Below are 25,716 nucleotides of genomic sequence, written 5' to 3' on the forward strand. Positions count from 1 at the left end.
AAAAATACCCACAATTGGCTCTGTTTTATATCCCCTCCCTGCAATGCTACTGCCAGTCATCTCCAGGACTTCTGAAAATTCACCTGGATGTCTGAACCTTTCGTTTGTCCCTCAGAAGTGTTAAATCCTCCCTCTCAAGTGTTAAATTTTGTGCTGCGCGCTGATTTTTGTAGCACTTTTTTTTCCCTCCATTTATTTCTGCTAAGGCAGCTACTTATTATCGAATATCTCTATAAGGCAAAATACGACTTTCAATTTCAATCAACTTTTCTGCAGAGCACGCAGTAATATTCGGGATTTCCGTGAGATAAACGAGTGTCGCGGGTGCCGGTGAGCAGCGGGGTCGCGGCTCCCCTCAGAGCGGCCCCGGGGCGGGGCCCAACATGGCGGCGGCGCAGCCCCGCCCCGCGCGCTGGGCGGGAAACTCTGAGGGGCGCGATGGCGGCGGAGGGCGATGGGGAGCGGCTGCTGCTCACACAGGTACCGGGCGGCGCGCCGGGGTCGGGGCCCTGAGCCACCGCCTGCAGGCGGCTGTGGTGGCCTGGAGCGGAGCCGGTGTGTCACTGCCTGCCCCCGCCTTGGTCCCTGCAGAGGCTGAAGGCGGCGGTTCACTACACGGTCGGGTGCCTGTGCCAGGAGGTGGAGGAGGACAAGGACATACGGTTCAGCAAACAGAGCATCGCGGCCATCTCGGAGATCACCTTCCGGCAGTGCGGTACAGCCTGGGTTGCCTGGTGTTACCTGGTGTTACGTGGGTTACCTGGGGTTACCTTACCTGGGGTTACCTGGGCTACCTGATGCTACCTGGGTTACTTGGGTTACAGCTCCTGGGTTCAGGAGCCACTGCTGGAGACACGGGGCTTTAAAGTAAAAGCACCGAACTAGGTGTCACTGGGGCATTCCCCTGCACTGTGTTTTTAACAGTACAAGAAATAGCGTTTCTACTTTTCAGACCTGAAAAAAGCGTGTAAGTGTGTGTGGAAATATCGTGCCTGTGCAAGAGTGGCACCAAATAACCAGCTGTGGTCACGTCTCATAACTGACTTGGATAACCTGCACTTAATACCTTTGTAACAACTGTTGTGTATTATGTATCTCTTTCCGCTCAGCATTTTAAAATATGTGTCACCTTTGTGTTTTCTCCAGAAACCTTTGCAAGAGACCTCGAAATGTTTGCAAGGTAGGCACTGGTTGTTACAAAGGCTTTCTTCTTTAGTGTTAGCTCCTAGGTAATCTTTAAAACACGTCCTGTAATTCAAGGTTTTAAGTATTCTGTTGTCTGCTTAAATAGTGGCCGTGAAGTTAGGAAATAGATATTCCCTGCAGGTACTTCCTGATCTTGGAAGCTCATTTATGTGGTACAAGTGATTGTTTAGATTAACGACTGTATATAATCATCAAATGCATTGATACACAGGGGTAGTGGATGGTTTGGGGGTAACAGGTGATTACCAAGCTGGTTTCTCCAAGGAGGTAAAGGAGAGTTTTTAGTTAAAACCCAACACAGTGACCTGCTGACAAGTAAGAGGGAACAGGACAGTGGTGCTTGAAGTTCTGGTTGCTATATTTTCACACAGGAAGTGTGGGAATTTAGATGTACAGAAACAAGCTTGATTAAAACAGTGTTTTGTGCATAGTTAGGGAAGACAGACAGGTGGGATTTGCTTGGTGCATGTTAAGCCCCTTTAGTCCCTGAATTCAGTGCTCTCAATGAGATGCTCTATGGCCTCTTACAGACAGTGCTGGCAAACATGTTAAGGGGTGTTTTTATTTTATGCAGGCATGCAAAACGAAGCACAATCAATACAGAAGATGTGAAGCTTTTGGCTAGAAGGAGCAGTTCTTTGGTGAGATTCACTGTATTTTCTGTCTCACAACATTCTTAAACCAGCTAAGAGCATTTGAATGAAGGATATAGATGAGGAAGCGACTGTTGTTTAGGCAATTTCAGTGTCTTACTGATGATGAGTGGGCACAAATCCAGTGATTTTTAAATTTTCATCTTACTTCATGACACTGCCTCACTGTGGGAACACACATCTCATTGCAATTCAGGAGTTGCAGGAGGGTTGCTGAGGTTCCAAGTACAGAAGTGCAATAAAACCCACTATACAGACACAGCATCATCAATCCTGGAAAGGAATCACTTTGCTTTTTCCTGATGTGTTCCTTTGTTGTAGCCCAGGAATAGCTTGATTCTGCCTTGAGGAGCTGAGTCTCCTCACATTAACACAGGGACCATGGAATCATTGCATTCTCTCTTGTGCTGATCTCTGTGAAGTTCAGTGGATTAAACTCACTGATGTTGTGACATACCTGTGCATGGAACCATGAAGAAGGAAGCTTCCAATACTGATTTTAATTTTATGTGAGGAGATTTTATCCTTTCATATGTGATTCGAAATATGCAACATGAACTTGCCTGACAAGGCAGAGTAAATGTTTTTTGGGGCCTGTCATCTTTCTTGTAGTAAGAATTTGCCCTATGACTTTCTCTTCAATATTTCTCTCTGATTTCATGTGAATAAATGAAGTTCTTCAGTAGAGAACTAATCAGTTTATTGTTCTCAGCTAAAATATATCACCCAGAAGAGTGATGAGCTTGCATCAAGTAACTTGGAGCAAAAGGAGAAGAAGAAAAAGAAGTCCAGTGCAGCCAAGGGAGAGAGAACTCCTGGGGAAAAAGAAGCAGCTGTGACTGAAAATGAAGATTCCAACATGTCATGATTTACCTTTCAAGCAATGTCTCAGGTCAGCTTCTCTTAGTATCCTAGAGAAACCAGAATTAGCCTCTGTAAGATTCCTCTTGCAGGTTAACACCAGTAAGGAATCTTTAGGTTTTTAGGTGAACATGATGAGTTGGATTTTTATTGTTCCAAAAATGCAAGGTCTGTGAGAATTCAGTAAAGCTTATGCCCAAAATGCCTTAATTGCTCACAAAAGGTACCTGTTACTAAAATTAAACTCCTTTAAATAAAGAGTTTAAAGCAGAACATTCTCACTGAACCGTAATAACTCAGTATGTGCAACACCCTCAATGCTGCTACCTAATTTCTCCAGTAACTGTTTGACTTCCTCCTTGCTCCCAGTTTGGATGCTTTTGCTCAGGCATGTTGAATATTTTGGTTTTGTTTTGACAGCCATATCTCTTACTTGTTGCCTTGACAGTTTAAACATGTTTTGTGTCATTTCCCCCCTGTGACACTGCTGGGGTATCACCCTTCCTGTCAGGAATTCCCATTTTCAGGCAGCACTGTGGCTCTGGAGCAGTGGGCAGACACTGACCCCCATTGCCCTCTGCCGGGCTGGCAGAGCCTTACAGAGTGCACAAGAGCTGTAAAAGAGAATTCAAAAATAATTTGATTCAAAAGAAGCAGATTTAAAGACATCAGTAATTAGACAGAAATAGCCAAGGGAAAGGAGAAGGCTGCTCAAGCTGCTGTGTGGGCCAACTTGATCCAGCAAGAATTAGCTTGCCAAGGATAGTCTGAAATATGCAGCAAGAGAGGAAAGACTTGAACACTGTTTCTCTTGCTCAGCCCTTGATTCATGAGACTCTTCCTTGAAGTCACTTATTCCTTCCTGCAGGATACAGCTTAGGGCAACTCCTCCAAACCAAGTTTAAAGTCATCAGCTTCTCATTTTAGTTAGACTAATATATTAAACACCACCCCAGGATAAAGAAGGTTCTGCACGACAGAATATTTCTGATTGCACTTGAGAAGTTGTAGGTGTAGCCTTGCTCTGTGTTTGAAAAAAGAGTGCACTTTCTAGATTTGAGTCACTTGGCTATATATGACACACTGCTCTTGTGCAGCCTTTCATCCTTGCTCTGTATTTGAGCTTTTAAGCAGGAGTGATAGGGAAAATCCCATGCCTTTTGTAGGCTGCAACTATCCAGTATTGATCAAATAAAATCAGGTGCTGCAGTGCAGAACACAGGAATATCATGAATCCTCATCTCTGTGGGGGAAATTTCACACAATGGCTCTTCAATACCCTCCCTTTCCCCCATCCCAGACCGTTCCACTTTCAGGGATGAGATTTCTTTTAGAAGAATTCAGCACATTAATTATAGCAGCTGGTGGAAATATCAAAACTAGCCCAACAGTAAGATAAAAAGCTTTTATTGATATTAGAAAAAAAGACTTTAACAAATTTAAAAATCAGCCAGTTAATACAAAAGCATCATGATGCTACACTCATGATTAGGAGAATAACACAGCAGGCCAAATACAAGTCTTCTGTCACACAGCCCTACAAAGCAATTATTTCCACCTTTGCTGTGTTTTACCAGTTAGTTCTTACACAGCACCCAAGAAAAAGCTCTGAAGTGAAGGGACTTTGAATTTACTTTAACTGATGAAATCAGTGTGAGAATTCAAGGTCCTAGATCCCAGGCTGGAGCTCAGAGCCAGGCAGCAGCTGGTTAAACCCTCTGCCCTGTTCACAGCTGTGCCTCAAAGTGTCTCGCAGAGATCTTCCACCCTTTACACTGGAAATGGTGGGGGGACAAGGTAAGCAAACTGCCCAGGGCCTCAGGAGCTGCAGCCACCAGGATCAGATGGAAGCTTCTGGCTCCCAACCAGGTTTGCAAAGCTGAACCCTTACATGCTGTGTTTAGCAATACCATTGTTCCAGTATTCTGCAAAAAGTCAAAATCCCTTTGGTCACACATGATTTGAATCATCCCAGGAGTCTAAGCCTCGGGACAATGTGCAGATTTCCCTTGTCTATAGCCAGAGCACAGCATGACCAGCAAACTCTGGCTCCCAGGACGTGTCTTTGCTGGTGTGGATCCTAATGCAGAAGCAGAGCTGAGCTGCCAGCAGCAGGGCACTGTTATTTTTTGCGTTTTGAGCTGGGCCAGTCCCCCCAGGGCAGGGTTTTCTTGCCCTTGGACGTGCTCCGCAGGGAATGCAGGGTCTGCACTTGCTGGAGGCGCTTGGAGAGCTCCTGGTCACAGGCTTCCTGCAGAGCTCCAGCCTTCTTCTTGTCCCACCCCAGAGCCGAGGCCAGGGCTGCTCTGTCTTCCTTCAGCACCAGCTGTAGGAAAGCACATTTCTAAGCCTTTTCCACTGACTCCTTCACCCCGACCCTCTGCCCACATGGACAACAGCAGGAATGAGGCACCTGCTTAGCACTGGCACTTTGGAACTGAGGATGTTCCCAGCTTTCATCACCTATTCCATGGGCCACTGGATTTCCAGTGTTCTGCCAACGCTCGGAGCTTGAAGCTCTGTTCAGATGTTCAAGGGAACAAACAGCAGCTACTTAGTTTCCACAGCAGGGAAAAGCAACAGCAGGCAGGTCACAGCTTGGAAGAACACCTTTCTATAGTGGTTACAGTTTAGCTGGACTTTCCCAGCTGTGGGTTTGTTTATAGTTTTCAAAAATTAGGAGTTGTTGATTTGGGATGTATAACCAAGAAGTATAGCTAGATGCCTCTGCATACAAAAAACCACCCTGCTGGTAAGACAGCTGACTATGATTTGTCAGAGACCAAACCCAAGAGTATTTTGTGGCTTTTTGGAGTACGTGAAACAGCATCAGCTGGCTGACACAGAGGGGCTGCAAGCAGGGGGTAGAGGTACTGAGGGAGAGAAATAGATTCAGTGTCACCACGCTGAGACTGAGATCTACTGACATCAGAGCCTCCAGGAGCAAGGACAGCTTCCCCTACAGCCTCTCTCTCCAGAGGGAGAGATTTCCCTGGATACAGTTGTGTTGTTCTCACCCACCTCTAGGTCCTGACTGTCCAAGCAGAGCTCTGGAGCAGGTTTCTCCCTCAGAGCAGCAAGGATCTGGTCACTGAGGGCTGTTTTGGCTGGAGTGCCTGTGCTGCTGGTACCTGTGTCAACCACATCCATCTCCTTCCTTGGTGCAGCCTGAGGTTCTGAAAGGGAGCAGAGTGAATATAGCCCCTGACAAACAGGACAGGAAAAGTGGCCTGGACTGCTTTGATGGTTGTGAGATTAATAAAATATGCATCTTATCTAGGTGTACCCTCTAAGTTAAGAAATCCATAATGCCTGTGTGATTTAAGCTTTTCTCCCAGTATTCTACTTACAGGCATTGTGAAAATTCTCTCATCTGGTCAGAGAATTCTCACACCACATACACTAAACCAGCTCTTGCATCAACCCCACTAACAGCTGCTGAGCAAATGACTCACTCCAGTCCTTCACTCCACCTTATTTATTCCACCAACTATTTCAGGCATCTCTGGGAAACTCCTTCTCCAGCATCCCAGTGCTCCCTACCTGCTACTTTGCTTAAGACACTGTCTTCAGTTTTCAAGGCCTCCAGGTAGAGCTCCAGGAGCTGCTTTGACTGACGCTCCTCTTCTCTTCTGTCCAGCACCTGCTGCAGGGTGTCCTGCAGCACCTGGGTTTTGGTTTCACTTTGGGCAAGTTCTTCTGCCAGGTCTGAACGTGGCACATCAATCAGCACCTGAAAACAATGCCAGTGCTGAGCAACTCATTCCATGGCACTGAATGCAGTAGGGACCAGCCCTCCTGAAACCCAGCATGTCCCACAAGGTTTCTTGTGAAGCCACCATTCTTTACCAGAAGCCAAAAGGCATCCAGGGACAGTTGGGGTTAAGAGCACCCTCCTCAGACACTTGAGTGTTTCCCCTACACGAGAGATTTGACTCTGGCACCAACAGCCAAACAGCAGCAGCTGAATTAAGCCCGAGATCTTGTTTACTGATTCTGTTCTCTCCTGAGATGAATGGATGATGGGCAGAGCCAAGGACAGGGACTGGGGGTTTCCCCGCTGTACCTGGAGGTCTTCTTCAGACATCAGGATGATACTGGACAGGTCACCCTTCAGCTGCCTGGCCAGCTGCTTCCACTTCTCCGCAGCACTGTCCACTTCATCCGCAGCCCCCGAGAGCCAGGATGTTCCACTGTCTGACACAAGAGTCATCAGCTCCCTGGGTCACTCCTGATCCACCTGAGACAGCCTAATGTCACCAGGTGTATTCCAGACACCCTCCCCTCCCATGCTCCCTCACCCACAGCCTACCTAAGCTTTTGCCAGACCATTTCTCATCCTTGGCCAGTGCCACAAACTTGGTGTTAGGTGGCAAACACAAGAAGTAATCCTCATCATCCACAATGGTCCCATCTTCTGCCAGCACCAAGGTGATGGGCTCCCTGGCCTTGTCAATGGCCAGAACACCACAAGCTGCACAACAGAAAAAAAAACTTAATTAAATGACAAAAGTGACACAGCACTGCCCTTTAATAACCTCCAGCACAAGGCACAGGCAAGTCTCGGTGACTGAGGCCGGAGCCCAGACCTGTCTCCTCACAGATCTGCACATCAGCTCTTTTTTAGCACAAACACGTGCCTCCCTCCAGAAATTAATATTAGAATCAGAGAATCATGGAATCATCAAGGTTGGAAGAGACCTTTAGGATCATCCAGTCCAACCGTCACCCAGCACTGCCACTGTAACCCCTAAACCATCACCCAGCGCCAGATCCAGACACGTCCTGAACACCCCCAGCGATGGTGACTCCACCACCTCCCTGGGCAACCCACTCCAATGCCTGACCACCCAGTGTTTTCCTAATCTCTAATCCGAATCTCCCCAGCGTCAGTTTAAGGCCATTTCCCCTGGTCCTCACTGCAGGACAGCGGCTGTTTCCCGGTGCAAACCTCGGCACAGGCGGCGGGCCGGCCGCGGGGCAGTGGAGGCACTTCCCGATGCTCGTTCCCACCTCCCCTCGCATCCTCCGCTGCGAAGCGCCCCCGGAGCCCCGGGGGCTCAGCCCAGCATCGCGGGAGGGTCCGGGATCCCCGGGGCTCCCACCGGGCCCCACCCGCACCTTGTCCCGGGACCGCCGGGCTCACCCTTGTCCCGCAGCTCCCGCAGGCAGGACGCGGCCACGCCGTGCTGCTCCGGCCCGTCCCGCCGCCGCACCACGCAGCGCTTCAGCCGCGCCGCCATCGCCTGGCGCCGGGCGATGCTTCTGCAGGCAGGGAAGGCGCTCCTGCCGGGAAGGGCAGGGACACGGCCCGCCTGCCCCGGCTGAGACCGGCCGCTCCGGGCAGCTCACGGCACCCGCGGATGCCCCGCGGGGCGCAGCGATGCGCCGGCGCTCGGCTCGCCGTGCCTGCGGGAGGGGAGGGCGCTGCATCGCGCGCTCGGGGGTGGATTGGGCACGCCTGGGAAGATGGCGGCGGCGGAGCGAGCGGAGCAGCCGGGGCAGGTGAGGGGGGTCCGAGGGGCCGGGCCGGGCCGGGGGCCCTGGGGGGCTCCGGGAGGCTTCGAGGGGCTCCGGACACACCCCCCGGGCACCGCGGGGGCCCTGCTGCACCGGGGATCCCTGCCCTCTGCGAGCGGGGGCTGTGCGGGGCTGGCTGGAGCAGGCCGGGCCCTGGGCACAGGCGCGGTGGCATTGAGGGGCTGTGGGTGTGAAAGTCGTAAAGCGTGTGAATAAAGGGAGAAATAAATGCAACACGGCCGGGGAGAAAGGACGCGGTGTGCCAGGTGGGCACGAAATGAGGTGGAGCCCTGCGCAGGGGAGAGGGTTGGACTCGATGGTCCTTGTGGGCCCCTTCAAAGTCGGAATGTTCTGGGAGTCTGTGAGGAGTCAGACAAAAAACTGCCCCTGCCTTGCACCTGCGAGGGAGGGAGGAGGATCCTCGAGCCAGGAGCGTGAAAGGGCAAAGCAGTAAGAAACTGCTGTCAGATGTGTTGTCAGACACTGAACGGGGAGGGCCAGAGAGCAGTGGTTCGAGTGCTCACGAAACACTAAAAGTGTAAGGTATTTTTAAACTGGGGCATGAAATGAATGGAGCAACCAGAAAGGAGAAGGAAAGTGTGATGTAATAGTATTCAGTATATATTGTTAAAGGTCTTTTCCAGCCTTGATTCCATGGGATAGGTTTGATGTAGGTGTGCCTAGTGTAGGTTCCTGTCACTCTTATTGTGTTGCTGATGGCCCAGGGTCACTTGTATTCCATTGCAAACTCAACCCTCCTCAAATTCAGTGACCTCCTGGAGCTCTCTTACCTCCCCTGAGCCCCAAACAGGCTCCTGAGAAGTGGTGCCAGAGAAATTTCGGAGAGTTTTTTTGGTGCCCCCAGGAGGGAGGGGAAAGGTCTTGTCTGGCTGTTTGAGCAACTGGGGAGAAAGTAGAGCAAAGTCTGCCAGGGACACACTTTTATGTGCAGTCTCTCAAGTCTGCCCAGATTTGGCTAGTTCACCATGAACCTCTCTGCTGATCCTTTCATTTTGGACTGAGGGGGGCTGAGTTTGTAGGGAACACTGTTGAACTAAACTGAAATGGAAATAAAATTATATAAAGTCTGTGCTCTTGGGTAACCAGCACAAGTCTGGGTTGTGAAAGGCCAAGTTACCAAACTCCCAGGAGGCTGGGCAGCTTTGCATCACCCAGGTGCTGTCATCAGTCCCAGAGTGAGGTGCAGGTGTTCCAGTCCATCCCTCACACTTCAGAGTGAGGAGACCTGAAAATACTTGGGCAGTCTGCAGGGTTGGCACTTGCTGAGGAAGAAATCTGGTTAACTGGCAGATGTGGTTGCTTGAGAAACATTGAGGTTCTCTTGAGCTCAGATATTGTATCCTCCCCTTGCACCCTTTTTTAGCAAACATTTATTTAGTGTTGCTGTAGCTCAAGAGAAGGCTTGGTGTTTGCAAGTGGAAAAGTCTTGCTTTTTAATGGACCTCAGAAATGTAGCCAGAGAACCCCCTAGGTTTTAAAGTTAAGGACATGAAGGATCATGGAATGGTTTGGGTCAGAAAGGACCTTAAAGATCACCCAGTTCCAACCCCCTGGAACTGTGTCCATAGTGAAAAATGGGAATGGTAACTCCCACCTGTTGTGTAACATGGAGAGTTTTTCAGGTATGGGCTGTAGAGAGTAAAGTGGAGTTAATGCCTGTGCTGCTCTGTAAGTCAGGAAGAATTTGGGATGAGGAGAACAGCCAGGCTGCAGAGAGACCTGTGCACCACAGAGAGCCTGCTCCGTGTGGGCTCCTCTGAGGAGGGAGGGGATCTGGAGGCACCCTGGGTGAGAATGGTCAGTTAACTGGATAACTGCCCTGCTGGACTCTGTCCCAGTTCTTGCAGGAATGCTGGATTCTCAGGCAACAACAAGTTCCTTGCACCCCCTTTGGCTCCTGGCCTGACTTCACCAGAGTTTGTTCCAAGGACAGCTCTGGCTCTGCCCTCCCTCAGGCCTGGGGGCACCCCTGGAGTTCAGCTGCAGGGTCACACACTGACACTGCCCCCTGCACACACAGCCCCCAGGAGCAGCTCTGCTCCCACAGGAGCTTCCCTCCCTCCCTGTGTGCCTGGGAGGGGCAGGGGGGCAGCTCTGAGTGCCCGGGGCTGGGGGTGCCTGCTGAGCACAGATGGCCCCACCACCATCTCCCACTGCTGCACTTCCCTCATCCAGAACTCTGGGAACTGCTCAGTGCTCTCAAACTCCGTGGGCTTGGATGGGATTTGAGAGACTCTTGTAGCTCTGGCAGGAAGAAGGGGGTGTGACTGAACCATACGTAGCACAGTAGGTGAATTCTCAAGGGGACAATTTTGGAATTAAACAAACCAGTGAAAATCTCTCAGTCTCCCAGAGTGTAAACACCACTCCTCTTACACAACCCTTGCAGTTCTGACACTGTTATCAAGGCCTGTGGAAAGTTGTCCCCATTGCACACTAAATGTTTAGAGAATCTAATAAAATATTTGCTTTCTGCCACTGGTGATGTTTGTTTATTTATTGCCAGGCTTTCAGCATGAGTGGTGGCACTGCCTCGCTTAACTTGTTTATGTTTGGGTCCCATCATGTTTTCTATTACAAATCGAGTTAGTTTAGATGCTGGAAAGGGAGTGTCAGATGTCTTATGGCTTATTATCTGTTTTACTTGGTTTAATTTTCTCATTCTCGTGAATTAATATATTGCCTCAAGCACTGTGGGGACGGGGGGGAGCGTTGCAGCTCAAATGAAATCATTTACAGAGATAGAATTATGTTCTAAAGGCAATAAAGATTTCTACCAGGCTTTTTAAAATACTTTGTTTTGTTTAGAAATCATCTTCCTTGGGCCTTTAGTAAAAATAAGCAGAAGAAAAGATCCTGTCTCTCTGTTACTGTTCTTTATAGCAGCAGGATGGTGGTGTAGCCTGTGAACAGAATAACTGATTTCTTGGTGAAGTTCTCATGGTTTAGTGGGGAACCAAATCTTGTCTTCTTTCTAAAGCTTCATATACCCCCTCTGAGCTGAGTCTTCCATGTAGCTGGGTGTTTTCTTTGTGTAAGGAAGTAGTTAAAGCCAATTTCAAAGGTGTTGGAAGATGCCTGATTTGTTGCTCCAGAGACTTAATTCCCCAGTTGCATCGTTAGTCAGTGTACAGGTGAATTTTCCTCCCCACTTGGCTGTAGCTCTTGGCTGTTCAGCTCTGGATTCTGTGCCTGAAAGAATGGTTTTCCTGGTGAGGGTAAATGGTCCCTGGACTGGGATGTCCCTTGTTTTCATTAAACACAGGCTGGAAAGGATGGGCTCTTCCCTGACTTGTCCCAGAGCTACCATGTTCCAGAGGGTGACAGTTCCTGCCTTACAACACTGGTTCCTTTGCCTTGTGCTTGGAAATCTGGCTGGAAGGGAAATGCAGATCTCACTTTAAATGTTGGTAGCTTTGGACAATGCAGTCCAAGGACCATAAATGATCCAGCTTGTCCTGTAGGTGCCACCAGGGAATGAACCAGCACGTGGCAGAACTGGTGAGCGTTTGTCTTTGGGATCAGGACTCTTCCTGTCAATATAATTATCACGTTTTCTCACAGCAACCTGGACTTTGTTTTGGATCCTTCTTTGGGGAATTTCCCAGGTTGGCCAAATTCTGTGTGGGGTGACAGTCCATAAATACTAGAGCAGCTCTTTAGGGCAGGACATGGGAGCTCTAGTCCTTAGGATGCTGTGGGGATTTTCTGAGGATATGAATTCAGGGGTGGTTTCTTTCTCTCTTCCATTGTGCCTTTACTGTTTGCACCACACATCTGTAGTTTTTCTCTTTGCAGTCAGCTTAAGTAGTTCAAATGCTTTGATTTTTCCTTGAAACTTGCTACAGAAGAGCACAATACATATATTCTTAGAAAACTCAGCACTTAATGTAAGTGGCTTGATGGAACAATTCCATGGAAATAGTAGTTAACAGTTATAGGTACTTTTCTGAATTGTTCAAGACAGATTTTATCTGTGCTGCTCTTCCTCTCCTAAGCAGTTCTGACCCTGTGCTCACTGAATTTGAGGAGAATCTTTTCTCTGACCGAGTGTGCTGTGAATCAGGCCCCAATATTTTAGAGTATTGGCCATAGCAAGATACCTGTGTTAGTCCTGGGATTTGGCTGAAGGAATAAAACAGCACACACCCCAAATAAATTTATCCACAACCTAAACATGTTCAGTTACCTTACTAATAAATCATGCAAAGCCATATTCTTGTGTTGATTCTCACATTTTCCGTATTTTTGGAGGACTGGATGGATCTTGAGGCTGTTCATTTTTCTTTCATCCAGCTGAAACAGATTTGAAAGCAGATGTTCTGTGCATGTAAAGCCAGTGACAGAGAGAAGTGCCCTTTTCTTGCTCTCACTGGGTGACTGCAGGGTGGTGTTGAAGCTGATGTTTGCAGTGGTTATGTCCAGTGATCCCAGGGAATCCCTGCCCAGCTGTGAGGTCTGGCTGGGCCCTGGTGATGATCCTTGTCTGGGAGCAGAGGAGTTGCAGCATATTTGAGTTTCTGGCACCCTCTTGTGGTAAAAACTTGGTTTTATATATATTTTTTTTTTGCTGTATTTTGTAGATGGGAAAGAAACCCAAACTTGAAATACTTTGAAGGTTTGGTATATTGAATAAAAGTAATGAATAGAGTCAGAGAACAAAAGGTCACTTAAGGACCTTGATGCTGGACTTAATGAATGGGTTCCCTTTTCTCTAACTGGGCCTCAAAAGTTGTCTTCATTACTAATCAAAGTGCATTTTTTCACCATTGAGGTCACAACTAAGATAAAACACCTCAGGTGGAGGCAACATGGCTTAGACCATCCTAACATCAGGTGGATCCTGTTTGGAAGCAGATTGTTGACCAAGATAAATTTATTTTATGGTAAAACTGAAGTGTCTCTACCTTGTGAGAGCTGATACATTCGAGTTACACAGAGATCAAACTGCTGGGCTTTTTTGGCAATGAAGAGAAGCCCAGGGAGAGGTTCTGTAAAACATGGGGCTGTGGGGAAGTGCTGTGCCTGCTCTTGAGAAGTGAGTGAATACAAGCAAAACTGCAGGTGAGCCTGGAGAGTGGAAGCTCTGGAGCTTCAAGTCTAGTCCAGTCTTTGGCTGCCTGTCCTGCTTTAATCAAATGGTTCCTCTTTCCTCCTGTTCACCACTTGTCCTGGTGTGCAAGGTAAAGTGTTCAGCCCTAAAACTTCATCTCTTAATTATGTGTGGGAAACAGGGATGGCCCTGGTACTGTGGCAGTTTGTGAGGTTTAGTTAAATCATGGTTGTTTTGAAGTCTTTATAAGAATAGTGCAGAAAACAAAGGGTGCATTAGTGGATCGTGGAAATGGGAGAGGTTTTTCAGAATTTGGGTTTGGGTGATCACTGCTTTCATGCCATCTCTCAGGAGTCTCCCTGGCTCTCACTGCTGGCTCCCTCATTTGAGTTCTGCAGATTCTGTGAATTCTCTTGTTTTAAATGGGGACTGTGGAATTAGCATTTTTTTCCTATGCTTCTGACCTCTTAATCTTCAGTCCTTCACAGAAGTGCTGCTGGTAGCAGAGACAAGTGTGTCCCCCTAACTCCTGCTCACAGGGAGTGTTTCTGAGGGTGTCCATGGGGTGGCAATGTGAGCTCACTGTTGTGTTTGTGTTCCAGGCTGGCTCCTGCCCTGCCGCTGAAAACGCCGCGTCTCGGGAGCCGCTGGTGAGTCCCTCAAGAGGCAACATGGGATTTCCTTATGATAACACATGAGTTGTTCTCTTTGCTGCATCTTTTTTTCATCCGTTGTTTTGCTTTTCTGAGGAGCTGGTGCTTTGTGGAAAAGGTGTAAAGTGCTGTAGGTGGCCTTGCTGTTCTCTGAGTTGTGACCCAAAGCCGTCACCTCCCATCTGCTGGGGTTGGACACGGCTCAGCTGGGCCACCCTGCTGGCCTTGAGCACAGACTGCCTGTCCTGAGTGAGTGCAGTGGGTGCTCTTGTTCAGTGCTTATTTAGGAAAGAGTTTGAAGAAAGCCCTGGGCAGCATAATTTAAACTGGATTCTTAGTGCTATTGTCTAATAAAAACCCCTCTGCTGCTCCGAGACCTCATTCACACTGTCTTTATATTCAGAGGCACTCAGAGTGAGCTTAGAAGTGTTTGTCAGCTGGCAGTGCATGTGATCCAATGTTTTTACTCCAGAAGCATTTTGGAAAGGGCTCTGGGATTTTTTGTGTATGATGATAACTAAGAGAACCCTGTTTTGTTTGCTCTTTTATGGTGACGCAGAGTGGGAATTGAGCCACTAGTCCTGGAGCTGCAGTACGTTGTTTTTTACAACCTTGTTTTTCTTTCTTTCCTTCCTCTTTAGCCACCTATAACTCAGTCAAAACCTTGCCAAAATTCTTAGCCAATGTTATGGTCCTAAATATATAAATCTCTAACTGAGTTTCTTCTCTGGCTTTTCATTTGTTGATCACGGTGAATACAAGGGGCTTGCAGGGAGAACACTGAAATACTCATGGCACTGTCCACATCAAGTGTTTTTATCATATAACTCTTACCTGGGGACCCCAGGAGATGGTTTTTAAAGGAGAAAGATGTGAGCAAAGGTTGTGAACTGGGAAGGGTCAGTAAAATGAAAGGGCTGTGAAGCTCTGCAGTGACAATCTCTCTGTCTGGTAACACTGTGCCATCCCTTAATTGCATGGATGTCTGTCTGTGAGATTCCCTGGAGCTGTTATTGACACCGTGTGCCTTGTGATGGATTTGGTGGTTTGCTGTTGGGGGGTTTGGTTATCCCCCCATCCTCCCTTGGGAAGGTCATAGCAGGCAGCAGATCATCACAACCTGTGCTGATCAACAGTTTGTTCTTTCTCAGGGCAGGTTCTACCATTACCTTTGATTTCATTAATTTCTTACTGTATATGTGACTGCAGAATTGCTCAGAGGAAGCACAAAGCAGCTGTGTGTCTTTCTGTTTGGGTGGATATTCCTACTACATAAAATTATTTGTACACTCAAAGAAGTCCAGCATAAACTTTACTCTCACCATGGTGAGTCTTACACTTGAGCTAATTAGAGCCCTTTGAAAGGTTGAGGTTTCCTCCTTATTTTTTCATTAATTGGGTTTTTTTTTTAAATAATAAACTCTCATAGTCTTTGTCACATTTGTTTAGAAGTGATTATTGCTTCCAGCTGCTCCTCTGTGGACGCCTTATTAAATGAGCAGTGCAGCTCTGTGAGCCAGATGACCTGACTTCCACCACCCTGCCGGGGCTTCCCTGTAGCCAGGATTGTGCTCAGTGCCCTCCACACACCCAGGACATGTTGGTCCATAAAACAGACCTGTAGGCACATGGTGCCCTGTCATAAAAGTGTTTATGGAAGCCCTAGAGCAGACTGTGGCAGGAATCCAGCAAAGGGGCTGTGTGGGGAATCCACGTGCTCAGGGATATCATCCCAGGCTTCAGGTTTGGTGTGAAGCAGCTGCAGAATCCAGAGGAGGGAGAAAAGAGCCTCATGGCCAAATTCTGCTCTGCACCCCCTCACCTGTTTTGGCTTGATTGGTGACAGGGCTGAGACCTGTTTGGAACATAAAGCACACAAGGGTGAGAAAGCAGTAGGATTAAACCACCTTGCACTGTATCAGCAGTTGTTGTTATGGAGTAAAGCTGGGTTTGTACTGTATTCCTGATTTCTATGGTCACTGTATCCTGCAAGGTGCTAAATACCTTCTGCTCTCTGCTCAGGGGCACTGTCTGCTGCCTACTCTGGACTCCTCTCAGGAGGAACCCAGGAGAAGCCATGATTCCTGGTGGTTTGCACAAGGATTTCAGCATTCTGCAAGGTCCTGTAGCAGACAGTCTGACACATCATACTGTGTCCTGCATTTGGGTCTTCCAGGATACCTTGTTGTGGCCTTCAGAGCTCAGCCCTACAAACTCAGCCCTACAAACTCCTGTCACATCCCAAACTGCTTTTGTCCCACCCACTTGTGATGTTTTGAACCACCAAAAGGAGACAAGGGACTCCACGTCCATGCCGTTAATCCCCTGAGTTCTCCAGTGTCCTCCCAATAAACCGTGCCAGCTGAAGAACACTCCCTGCCGGGAGGTCGCGGTGTGGGAGCCCCGGCAGCGGGGGCTGAGCCGGCGGCGGCTGGGCAGGGCTGTAATTCCTGCGGCAGAGGGACACTCATTTCCCGGCTGTCGGTCTTGGCCCATTAAAATCTGCCGTGTAGCTGCAGGGTGGGCAGTGTAACCTTGTGTTCCCGGAGCGTCAGCATCTCGCTCTGCTGCTGTTTACAGCCACCTTTGTCACCGTCAGCGCGGGAGCAGCTTCTCCTTGAGTCCGGTTTATCATCCCCGGCTGCTCCGAGCAGCCACCTCTGATAAGCTCTGAACACTTGTGGAATTGGGATAGGTTTGTCTTTTTACAGCCACTCAAAGCAAAGTCCTGGGATGTGCAAAGGATGTAACCACACAGGACAAACCCCCTTTAAGTGAGGTTAAACCGTTGGAGAATCCCCGTTTCTTCTGGAATCTTGGTTTCCCTTGTTTCCCCTTTGTTTCTAACATCTCTCCTTAGTGTAATTAAGTAATCTTTTTAGCTTGTTTTGTCTCTCCCGAGCAGAGTCTTGTAGCTTTCTAACCAGCCTGTGCTGCTTTTGAGGTGTTTTCAAGAGCTTGAATATGTTTGCAGTTGGCGTTTGCTTTCTGCTGAATCTGCTGCAGCCCAAATTGCAGCTCTGCAGGTTGTACCTGTGAGAGCCTCCAACAGGAGCTTGAGTCGTAGGGATAACCTAAGGGAACAGAGGCCTTTCCACATGCCGCTTCTTTGTTTGGGTGTTTTTTTCCCTGACACAAAACATACTCATTCCCTTGCTGGAAGAAGTACTACTTGTAAGTATAACAGTACTAGCTGTAAATGTAAAACTCTCTTAGTTGCTCACTAAGTTACAAAATCCCTGGATCACAATATGAGGAGCAGGGTATTTTCTTTTGTAGGAAAATTTAACTTCTTTTTTTTTTTTTTAGCATGTGCTGTTTCTGTTTCTTGCTGCAGATGAGAGCAGTTAGCTCTGAAATATGGACATTTTATTCCCTTTTTTACAGGCTGTTGAAGGGTACAAGGTAGCAAGAATTACTGCTGCCTCTCTAGCAATTAGTGTAGAGTTTGTTGGAATGTGCTGGAGCCCTTGTGGCTTTTCCCCACCCTTTGTTAAACTGATTTTCAAATATTTAAGGGTCATGATAATGGCCAGAATACTTTTAGCACCCCTTTTTGTGCAAACATCAGTAAAGTACACTGCACTGAGTGACAGACAGTAGAATTATTAGATCCTTTCTGTTTTGTTGTCTCGTTTTACACCTTGTCTGTTCTGTTAAGCTTCCTCTCAAGTAGATTGAGTTCAGAGAATTTCATTTAGCTTTTTGAGGAAGGAGCTTTGCAATTGAGATTTTGACTACTTTTAGCTGGTGTAATTAGAAGTTGATGGAGCCCAACACTAACAACAGCATTGTCTTTAACAAAACCATGAGTGGGAAGGAGGAGAGGCTACAGAGTTGTGCCTTGAGATTTGAGGGAGCTTGTCAGGGCTCATGTTCGTTAAGAGTACTCAGAATCTGCTTTTTATGAAAAAAAAAATCTTTGGGCAAATTGAGAATCCACATCCTTCTTCTTATGAAGTAGGAGATGCTCTTTCTGCCCTATCAAACCCTACAGAACATGAGTTATGTGAGAATTCTTTGCAGTTTTTCTTTGCCTGAAATTGTTGTTTGAAATGAAGACAGGAATGGTATTTTCACTGAAAAACTCCTACTTTGTTTTCAGAACACATTCTTACTCAAGGAATACCTTGTAATATCCTTATCCTTTGTTTTGAAGGTCAGAGGTTCTAGTCCAGATTTGTAGAAAATTGTGATTCTTTTTTTTTTCTTTTTTTGGAAGAGCTTTTGTTTCCAGAAATGATGTGAGGGACTGGAGTGTGCTGGAGGGACACTCCCCATCACGCTCCTGCTTTCCTTTTCCCCCACCCTCTATTGTTGGAGACAGGATTTATACCTGTTTACTGTACAAATTTTCCGTCTGCCACAGTGGGTTTGTTCGCAGTGGTGGCTACACTGAACGATTCTCTAAAAGTAAATCTATCCAGAGGGGATTTCCAGACAGCCAGAGTCAGTAGGCAACTAACTTACAGCCCCCAGTGAAACATTAGTCAGGATAATTTACTGTCAGCAGGAGAGGAGGAGAGACCACGAGCTCGGTGACCTCGGGCCAGGCAGGAACCTCGCGTGTGATGCTGCTGCACTTGGTTTGGGGAGGTCCTGGATGTGCTGCTGGGGGTTCCCAGGGCTGGACAATAATTCCATCAGGCCGTGCAGGGTAATTGCAGTGCGGGTTTTGGGTTTACTGGGCCACGAGCAGGGAGCCAGAGGTGTGTGACTGCCTGGCACAGCATCCCTGGGTTTGCTGCAGAGAGCTCTGTGATTTACTGAGCAGGGCTCTCTTGTGTTTGACCTTCTGAGAAGTTCGAGATTATTGGTTTTTTGTCCGTTTTTCTCTCTTTCTTCTGGGTGTTCATTGACTTCCTCTGTCGTTTGTGCAAAGTGCACTCACTTAATCTGTCAATTCCCTTTACTCTTTTGATTTAGACAAATATATTAATATGTGCAAAGTGCACAGATGCAAATTTACTTACTGAGCACAGTTAAAGAAACACTGTCATACCAAGTTAAATTGCCCATTTGAGGTCAATGGGAAAGTTTGTTTGGAATTCCTTTAAATCCCAATTTTAAAAGAGGGTGGACTATAATAGTTTGGGATATAATTGGTGCTGTAGCATTACATATTAATTCATGAGAGCTAGAAACTTGCAGTACTCACAGGCCAAAGCAGGTGAAGACCCCATGAGCCTGTACAAAATGTTCTGGTTAAATGACACTTCAGAGCAGTGGGTGAGGTGGCACAACCAGGACAGGGACAGTCCTGTGTGGTGAGGACACAGGAGAGGGAGGAGACAGGGAGGTGAGTTAGTAGTTTATAATCTTTTCTGTGCATTTGTGCAAAGAGGAGCTCTGAAAGCAATTCCAAACCAACATTTCTGGTCAGAAGACTTTATAGTAGTTGCAGTACTGTAAGTTCTTTACAAAACACACAAGGAAATTCAAGTACAGGGTGTTAGGTCAGAATCTTCTTTGGTGTTAGGTATGGTTTGACTTCCCAGAGATTCCACATCTCTCACTGAAGGTAGAATGGAAGTTACAGTGCTTTGAGACTCTGGAAAAACACACTGGCACACAGTTAGGAAATACTTGATACTTGATATTTTCCCCTTGAAAAAACTGGTTGCAGGATCAAGGTGGGATAAAGGCATCATTCCAGCTCCATGAGCTGTGCTATGTGCAGAGCAGCTTGTAGAGGGCAGCAATTGCCCACAGTTCTCTCAGCCTGGGGAGAGGAGGGACCAGCTGAAGAACTTCACAGGAGTGGCTGATGGCTTTTTTAGCTTCTTGAAATAACTTTGTGCAGGAACTTGTTCTTAGGAGTACCTCTTGACTCCACATTATTAAATTCCTGCTCTGAAAAATGTTGCTAGAGATTGTTAATTCCTCTAATACCACTGAGCAGTTGGACTCCTTCTGCCCAGGTGCTGCCTGTGTCATTGTTACTGCAATTACTGACAGCTCGTGATCCTTACAGGATTAGAACTGCCTACCTGGATAACTGTTCTTCACTTCTTGGCTTCCTCCTGCTTTTTACCTGGGAGATCATGCCAAAAGAAAACATTTGCAATGTCTGTGGCATCTTTGTTGTGCCTCAAGTATGTTCATCTTGTTAAAAAGTGAGGCAGCAGGGGCACAAAAGGCAGAATGGCTTATTCAACAGCTTGGAAGAATGTTCCCTAAACTTGATGAACAGAAATACATCCCTTAGAAACCTCTGATGCCAGCACCTTCAGAACCAACTTACTGGAGAAGGGACTTTCCCTGCATTTCATGTTTCTTGGATTTCTCCATGTGTCACGTACATTGCAGATCTAAACAGCTTCATAGTTCTGGAGGGTTTTTTGTTTGTTTTGGTGTTGTGTGCACTTTTACATAGCTCTTCTTGTTACCACTGTACAGACCATGTCCTCTTCCCAACTGGGATCCCATAACACACCACTGCTACTTGAGGTTGCCTTTCTGGAAAAGCAACACTGCAAATATGCATGGCTTTGTAACAAAGTGATTTTACAGCTGGAGAGAAGCAAGAGAGAGCTTCACATCATCAGCCACTCTCCCAAAATGTCCCACTTATCTCTTTCATCTCCTGGTCAGAGCAGGATTTTCCTCTGCTATCAATGTTCCTGGTGTTTTGTCAAGCATCTGAATGGCCTGAGTGATGGTGTTCCGTGGGATACAGTCCCACAGCAGAGTACCTCTTGCTGGAATGGAGCTTCCCTGCCATACAGTGAGGATCTCCTGTCTCCCCTCCAGCTTTCCTCTCCTGTTTGTTTTGTGTGCCACCCTAAGTGATTCCTTTCCTCCTTAAGCATCTGCACCCTTCAGATGTTTGCAGACAGTTATCACATCATTTCTCCTTCCCCCCACCCCCACCCCATCTCTCAGCCAAGCTCTACATATTTAGCTCATTTAATCTTTCCTCATAAGTCAAGCCCATAATTGACAGCTCTGACACGGGGAGTCGCGTTGGTTGCACATGCTGCCAACAGGATATAAATACTTTCTGTGCAGTGATTGAGAATCACAGGCAGGGCTGAGACGAGCCTGCCCCTGCCCCCCCTTTGACACTGGATTTTTGAAAACCCCCTTTTCAACATCAGGTTGCCACAATTCCGTAGAGATGGACTCAGTTTCCAGTCCAATGCTCAGCTGCCGAGCACCCCGTAGGCCTCAGAGCAGTGGTGTCAGGTCACTTGGGAAATTCAGGACTGGCAGCTCGTGGGGTTCCAGTCTGAATTCTTATGGAGGTGCTGGTGTTCCCTGTGCTTCCCTTGCCAGGTGTGCAGGTGCCTCAGGCTGCTGAAGGCCATTCCTTGTGGGAAGGCAGAGCTGAGCTCCCTGCAGTGAAAGGGTTCTTCCTTGTCTCTGCCAAGAGGGAGCTCGGGAAGCCATGGATCCCTGATCCCTGTAAACGAGTTCAGGGTTCTTGCTTGTACTTGAAGGATCTGGGAAGAGGCTTTTAATCTCACCCAGAAAGGTGTTGCATTGGAGGAAGAGGCAGTTGTTTGTCCGTGTGTTGGGACACACAGATCTGTTCCCAACTAAACAGATTTGGAGGTTGCTTTAGGTGACTTGTCTCCTCAGGTTTGTTGCATTCTCCTGAAGAAGATGGGAGAGCTGAAGTTGGGGAACTGCTAAATGAACTGCCTGGCTCCTAATGTGTGTTCTGTGAGGCTTCATATGCTGCAGCCTCCCCAGCGGGGCTGGTTCACAAACATTACATGTATTATTGCAAAGCATGCAGCATAAAGAGAGCATTTATGAAAGGGAATATCAGAGGAAACATTATAGCAGGGACCTTATAGCCTTTCCATTATTATGGTTTAAATCTTGACATGGTCTTTATTTGCAGTGACACTGGGACCAGTAAAAAGTGTTTTTTCCCTTCCCCTCCCCTCCCCTTTCTCCCATCTCCTCTTCATTCTCTCCTTCCACATCCTGTTCTGAAGCTGTGGTGCAGAGATACCAATCGTTAAACATGCGACTCGTCGCAGAGCCAGGTTTCAGTTTGTGTGGAATCAGCCCCTTTTGACTCAGAAGTTGGAAACCAGATGACTCACAGTGATGCATGTTTGTTGTTTTTAATAACTGTCATTTTGCAAAATATGCTCAAAGCTTCAAACCATGACTTCTGGAGCAGGGGTGGTGTGTATTTATTTTTAATTTGGGAGGCTATAAGCTGGAATGTGTTTGTAGCTGCAGCCTTCCCTTAGAATCTGGGGTAAAATAAATTAAAACATAGACAGTGCGAAAGATTTTAGAGATAATTTTTTCCTGTTACCTGAAAAAATATTTATTTTCTCGATCAATTACTTGAAAAGGCTCCAGGTGCCAAACATCTGGTGGGGTTGTAGGCCCCTGGTTTATGTTTATGTTTTTTAATATATACCCAAAGGGACAGGTTTCTTAAAAAGAAAGCAGGCAGATGTTTTTAATTTGTGGAGTTTTAAAGAATAAATGCCATTCCTGCTTTATCATTTCAATTTCTAACAAAATTGTCATCTATCTCCTTTCTTTTATAAGAAGCTAGCAAATGTATTATTTTAATGGCAGAATTCCCTATCAATAAAATCCCGTAGCAGTATGGAAAATATGAAAATATCTGCACATTTAATTTTCTAGAGATTTATTACTGCTTGTACAGCAGTTTGTAAACTCTAAGCTCAGTATTAAGTGCTTTATGAGATTTTTTTTGTGTGTTTTACTTTCTAATTTGCCTCCAGAAGTGTTGTTGTAATTTGTTGAAGTTCTACAGGTTTGTTTTGCAGGTCAGTTAATTCGCAGTGAGAATTTACAGCTACTCCCTCCCAGCAGGACAGAGGGGCACCAGCATAAAATCTGTGTACGTGGGAACAGGATGGGACCCGAGATGGAAAAGTGTACGTAGGGACCTGGTGACAGAATTCATTGTGGTCATGGATTTTCCTCCAGTTCATTTCTCAGAATTTGGGTGCTTTGTAACCATTTCTGGTGTGATTTATATTCTGCTCTGTTGCAACTGCTGTTGCACAATGAAGTGCTGTGCTCTGGTCCAAGGGAGGCAGATTCCCAGCCTACCTCAGCCTGTTGCTTCTTGTTAGAGAGTGAAAAAGCAGCTACTGATTTAAAACAGAGGGTTCAAGTCCGGGTTCTGCTTTTAGCCTGAGATGGGGCATCTCTCCAGTGGTAAAAGTGCTGGAAAAGGCACATTGCCTCTACTCTGAGGAAATATGGATCTGTGTGCTGGCTACTGCTGGACAGCTGTGCTCTGCCTGATTCCTTACTCCAGTCGGGAAAGAAATAGGTTTTGATCTTTATTTTTTTTAAAGTGAATATAATTGCTTGTGAAAGGTAGTGAAGTGATGGCTTTGGAGGCTTAAATTGTCCTTCCTGTGGTAGAGCAGAGCAGGATTCCCCAGCATGATGTGGAGGGACCCTCCTCTCCCCCAAGAGACGAGAGGAGAGTTCAGCCTCTCACCCGTTCGGTGCCTGACTTTCCTCTGGAGCTGCCAAGAAGGATGCCAATTTTTCCATTTAGCTGACTATTGTATAGACCTTAAAAGGGAAGGTTTTAATGCAGTTGGCTGCGATATAGACTGTTAAAGGGAAGTTATTTATTTTAACTGGCTGCTGTATGGATTGTTACGAGGGCATTCTTTCAGCCGCAGCTCTATATTGACTGCTGGATGTGCCGGGCTGTATTGCTGGGAGCTGTCATATTGACTGTTACAGAAAAGATCTGTATTTAAGCCATAACACTGCACTGGGATCTCCCAGGCAGGATATTAATGCTAATTCATCTGCTCACCCCCTGCTGTGAGTGTTATTTGTTTAAATCTGTAGAATCCCACAGCGCATTTATATCCTCGCTAGAGTGAGCTCCGCTCCCTGTAATTATTTAACATTATATGCTGATATAAATTGTAACAGTTAAAGAATGGTAATGAGTAGCAAAAAAACACAAACTTAACCTTAGAAATGGCAGAGTCAGCTCTTAAAACAACAGCCAGCAACTTTCCCTGTTCCCTGCCTTTTCCCAAGTCCATATGCACAATATTGTGCATACATTATGTGTGTGCGTGTGTGTTCATGCTCGCACTGGCAGCGGTGCCAGGCAGGGCTGTAATTATGCAGAATGCACTGTGAAACTTATGCACACTCTTAATTACATGCAGTGCCTACGTACAGCAAGTTTTATCTCTCTGCAGCTCAGCTCCTTGATGAGTTGCTCTGATATGTGATTGGAGTCGGGGCCACCACACTGGCGGAGGGAGCGGAGCCCCTGGATTCTGCTCCCGGGGAATCGTGTCCCAAGGTTAAGCTCAAAGCCATCGGGTGTCACTGTTGCTCTGTGCAGGCTCGGCTGGAGGTGGATTTGTCTGGCAGTTAAAACTGGACTTGGGAAGTAGTATTTTTGGCTATTAACATCCAAGGCATTTACACATAATTTATATATAAAGTGCATGTCCATACACACCGCTTGAGTGTGGGTGGAGTGAGCAGAGGTAGCTCTGTTGTGTGTGAGCTGATTTTTTTTTTTTTTTGCAGTTTCTGTTGCCTGTAATAGCATTCGTGTCCCAAACTGCCATGCAGGATGGGCAGCTATTGCTGAATGGCTCTACATTTTGCTCTGGAAGTGACTGTGGTTCAGCAGTGCAGCTGACCTGATTTCTCTGTGTAATTTGCCTGTGGACATTAAGCCGGGGGCAAATTTTTGGATTTATGATGCAACAACTGTGGTGTAGGAGCAACAAAATTATATTCAGTTTAGGTTTTTGAAGAGCTTGGGAGCTACAGGGCTTAAAAGGTACCATAGACATTTTTAAACTGTAAGTATGTGTGTCAGAGCTCATTGAAAAATCAGGTTTGCATTCAAACAGTTCATCAATAGCATCAAAAAAAATTTACAACGACTTGAAACGGGGATGCCAGAGAAAAGCCATGTAAATTTCAAAGAAAATGTGTTTTAAAAAGACTTTGTAGTCTGTGTCCCTTCTGATTTTGGGTAGGGAATGGAAGCTGGAGTACGAGGAGCTGAGCTTGTGCTTGATTTGCAGAGCAGCGTGATGGTCGGTTGGGCTGCGTTGGCAGCATGGACCTGTGCCAGACTTCACCACAATTCATACTGTGTCAGTTTAATAAATGCACTACTTAAATTATGAAATTACAAAAGAAAAAAGAGAATGCACTTATTCAGACTCTTAATACATTAAAAATAAGGCATTAAAACACTGCCTTTTTTTTTCCCTTCCAGAATCAATAATGAACAGGAAGGGTTGTAGACATTAACAGTCATGGACATTCAAGCTCTTATACATAAATTATCTTAGAAAAATGCACATAAGACTTGAATAATGTAAATACATTAATGCATTTAATAATTTAAACATTAAAGCGCATTCAGGAATTCGTGGCAGAAGCTGCTCAGAGATAAGGAACGGTCCTGGAAGTTGTGTGTCCCAGGATCGATGGCTGGTTTCTCCTTGAGAAAACTCCCAGGGGAAGTGGGGCTGTGTGACTGGAGTGACCGCCTGTCCTGAGAAATCCCAGGGCATTACCCGGCTCTGCTGCTTCCCACCTCCCGTTCTCTCTGCACCACGTGCATGAACACGTACATGTAGAATATCTCACGGGCCAGGGGGCAGCTGGACATTTGTTTTCTCCGTGTGGGCTGCACAGAAATTGGGTGAAACAGCTTCAGAGAGTGGAAGCTGGTAAGACTGTCGGTTGGAGAGAGGGAGGCTTGGGGAAATAGTGCTCTCTGGCTCTT

The 25,716-nt window shown here is 46.7% G+C and overlaps 3 protein-coding genes across 4 annotated transcripts in view; 2 read left to right on the forward strand and 1 right to left on the reverse strand.

The window, feature by feature from the left end:
• The first annotated feature begins 363 nt into the window (after positions 1 to 363).
• CENPS (centromere protein S) lies at positions 364 to 5,835 on the forward strand. 2 transcript variants are annotated; one of them, XM_064678549.1, is made up of 6 exons: positions 364 to 480; positions 592 to 715; positions 1,147 to 1,180; positions 1,781 to 1,847; positions 2,572 to 2,751; positions 5,748 to 5,835. In XM_064678549.1, the coding sequence occupies exons 1-5, from the start codon at positions 439 to 441 to the stop codon at positions 2,725 to 2,727; spliced, it is 423 nt and encodes a 140-aa protein (XP_064534619.1). In that variant the 5' UTR covers positions 364 to 438; the 3' UTR covers positions 2,728 to 2,751; positions 5,748 to 5,835. The 2 variants fall into 2 exon arrangements, with proteins under 2 accessions (XP_064534619.1, XP_064534618.1); XM_064678548.1 differs by lacking the exon at positions 5,748 to 5,835 and having other exon boundaries at positions 365 to 480; positions 2,572 to 2,993.
• On the reverse strand, positions 4,716 to 8,095 carry DFFA (DNA fragmentation factor subunit alpha). Its single transcript, XM_064678547.1, has 6 exons — positions 7,867 to 8,095; positions 7,033 to 7,194; positions 6,787 to 6,917; positions 6,264 to 6,453; positions 5,742 to 5,896; positions 4,716 to 5,046 (listed from the first exon to the last, which is right to left on the reverse strand). Exons 1-6 carry the CDS (start codon positions 7,961 to 7,963, stop codon positions 4,843 to 4,845), a joined length of 939 nt encoding a protein of 312 aa, XP_064534617.1. The 5' UTR covers positions 7,964 to 8,095; the 3' UTR covers positions 4,716 to 4,842.
• A 47-nt stretch (positions 8,096 to 8,142) lies between these two features.
• The window catches only part of PEX14 (peroxisomal biogenesis factor 14), a 70,875-nt gene continuing 53,301 nt past the window's right edge, over positions 8,143 to 25,716 (forward strand). The window contains exons 1-2 of the mRNA XM_064678546.1: positions 8,143 to 8,225; positions 13,917 to 13,964. Of these exons, the coding sequence (XP_064534616.1) occupies positions 8,190 to 8,225; positions 13,917 to 13,964 (84 nt within the window). The 5' untranslated portion in view covers positions 8,143 to 8,189. The remainder of the gene's footprint in view (positions 8,226 to 13,916; positions 13,965 to 25,716) is intronic.

This window comes from Pseudopipra pipra, chromosome 22 (assembly GCF_036250125.1).
Source record: "Pseudopipra pipra isolate bDixPip1 chromosome 22, bDixPip1.hap1, whole genome shotgun sequence".
Classification (NCBI taxonomy): domain Eukaryota; kingdom Metazoa; phylum Chordata; class Aves; order Passeriformes; family Pipridae; genus Pseudopipra; species Pseudopipra pipra.

Excerpts from the sequence above, each read along its gene's own strand:
- DFFA (XM_064678547.1), bottom strand. The coding sequence starts at position 7,963 with ATGGCGGCGCGGCTGAAGCGCTGCGTGGTGCGGCGGCGGGACGGGCCG. Across the intron at positions 7,195-7,866 it reads GCGGGAGCTGCGGGACAAGG|CTTGTGGTGTTCTGGCCATT; the intron begins GTGAGCCCGGCG and ends TCTGTTGTGCAG. Across the intron at positions 6,918-7,032 it reads ATGGTCTGGCAAAAGCTTAG|ACAGTGGAACATCCTGGCTC; the intron begins GTAGGCTGTGGG and ends CTCTTGTGTCAG.
- CENPS (XM_064678549.1), top strand. The coding sequence starts at position 439 with ATGGCGGCGGAGGGCGATGGGGAGCGGCTGCTGCTCACACAG. Across the intron at positions 481-591 it reads AGCGGCTGCTGCTCACACAG|AGGCTGAAGGCGGCGGTTCA; the intron begins GTACCGGGCGGC and ends TGGTCCCTGCAG. Across the intron at positions 716-1,146 it reads GATCACCTTCCGGCAGTGCG|AAACCTTTGCAAGAGACCTC; the intron begins GTACAGCCTGGG and ends TGTTTTCTCCAG.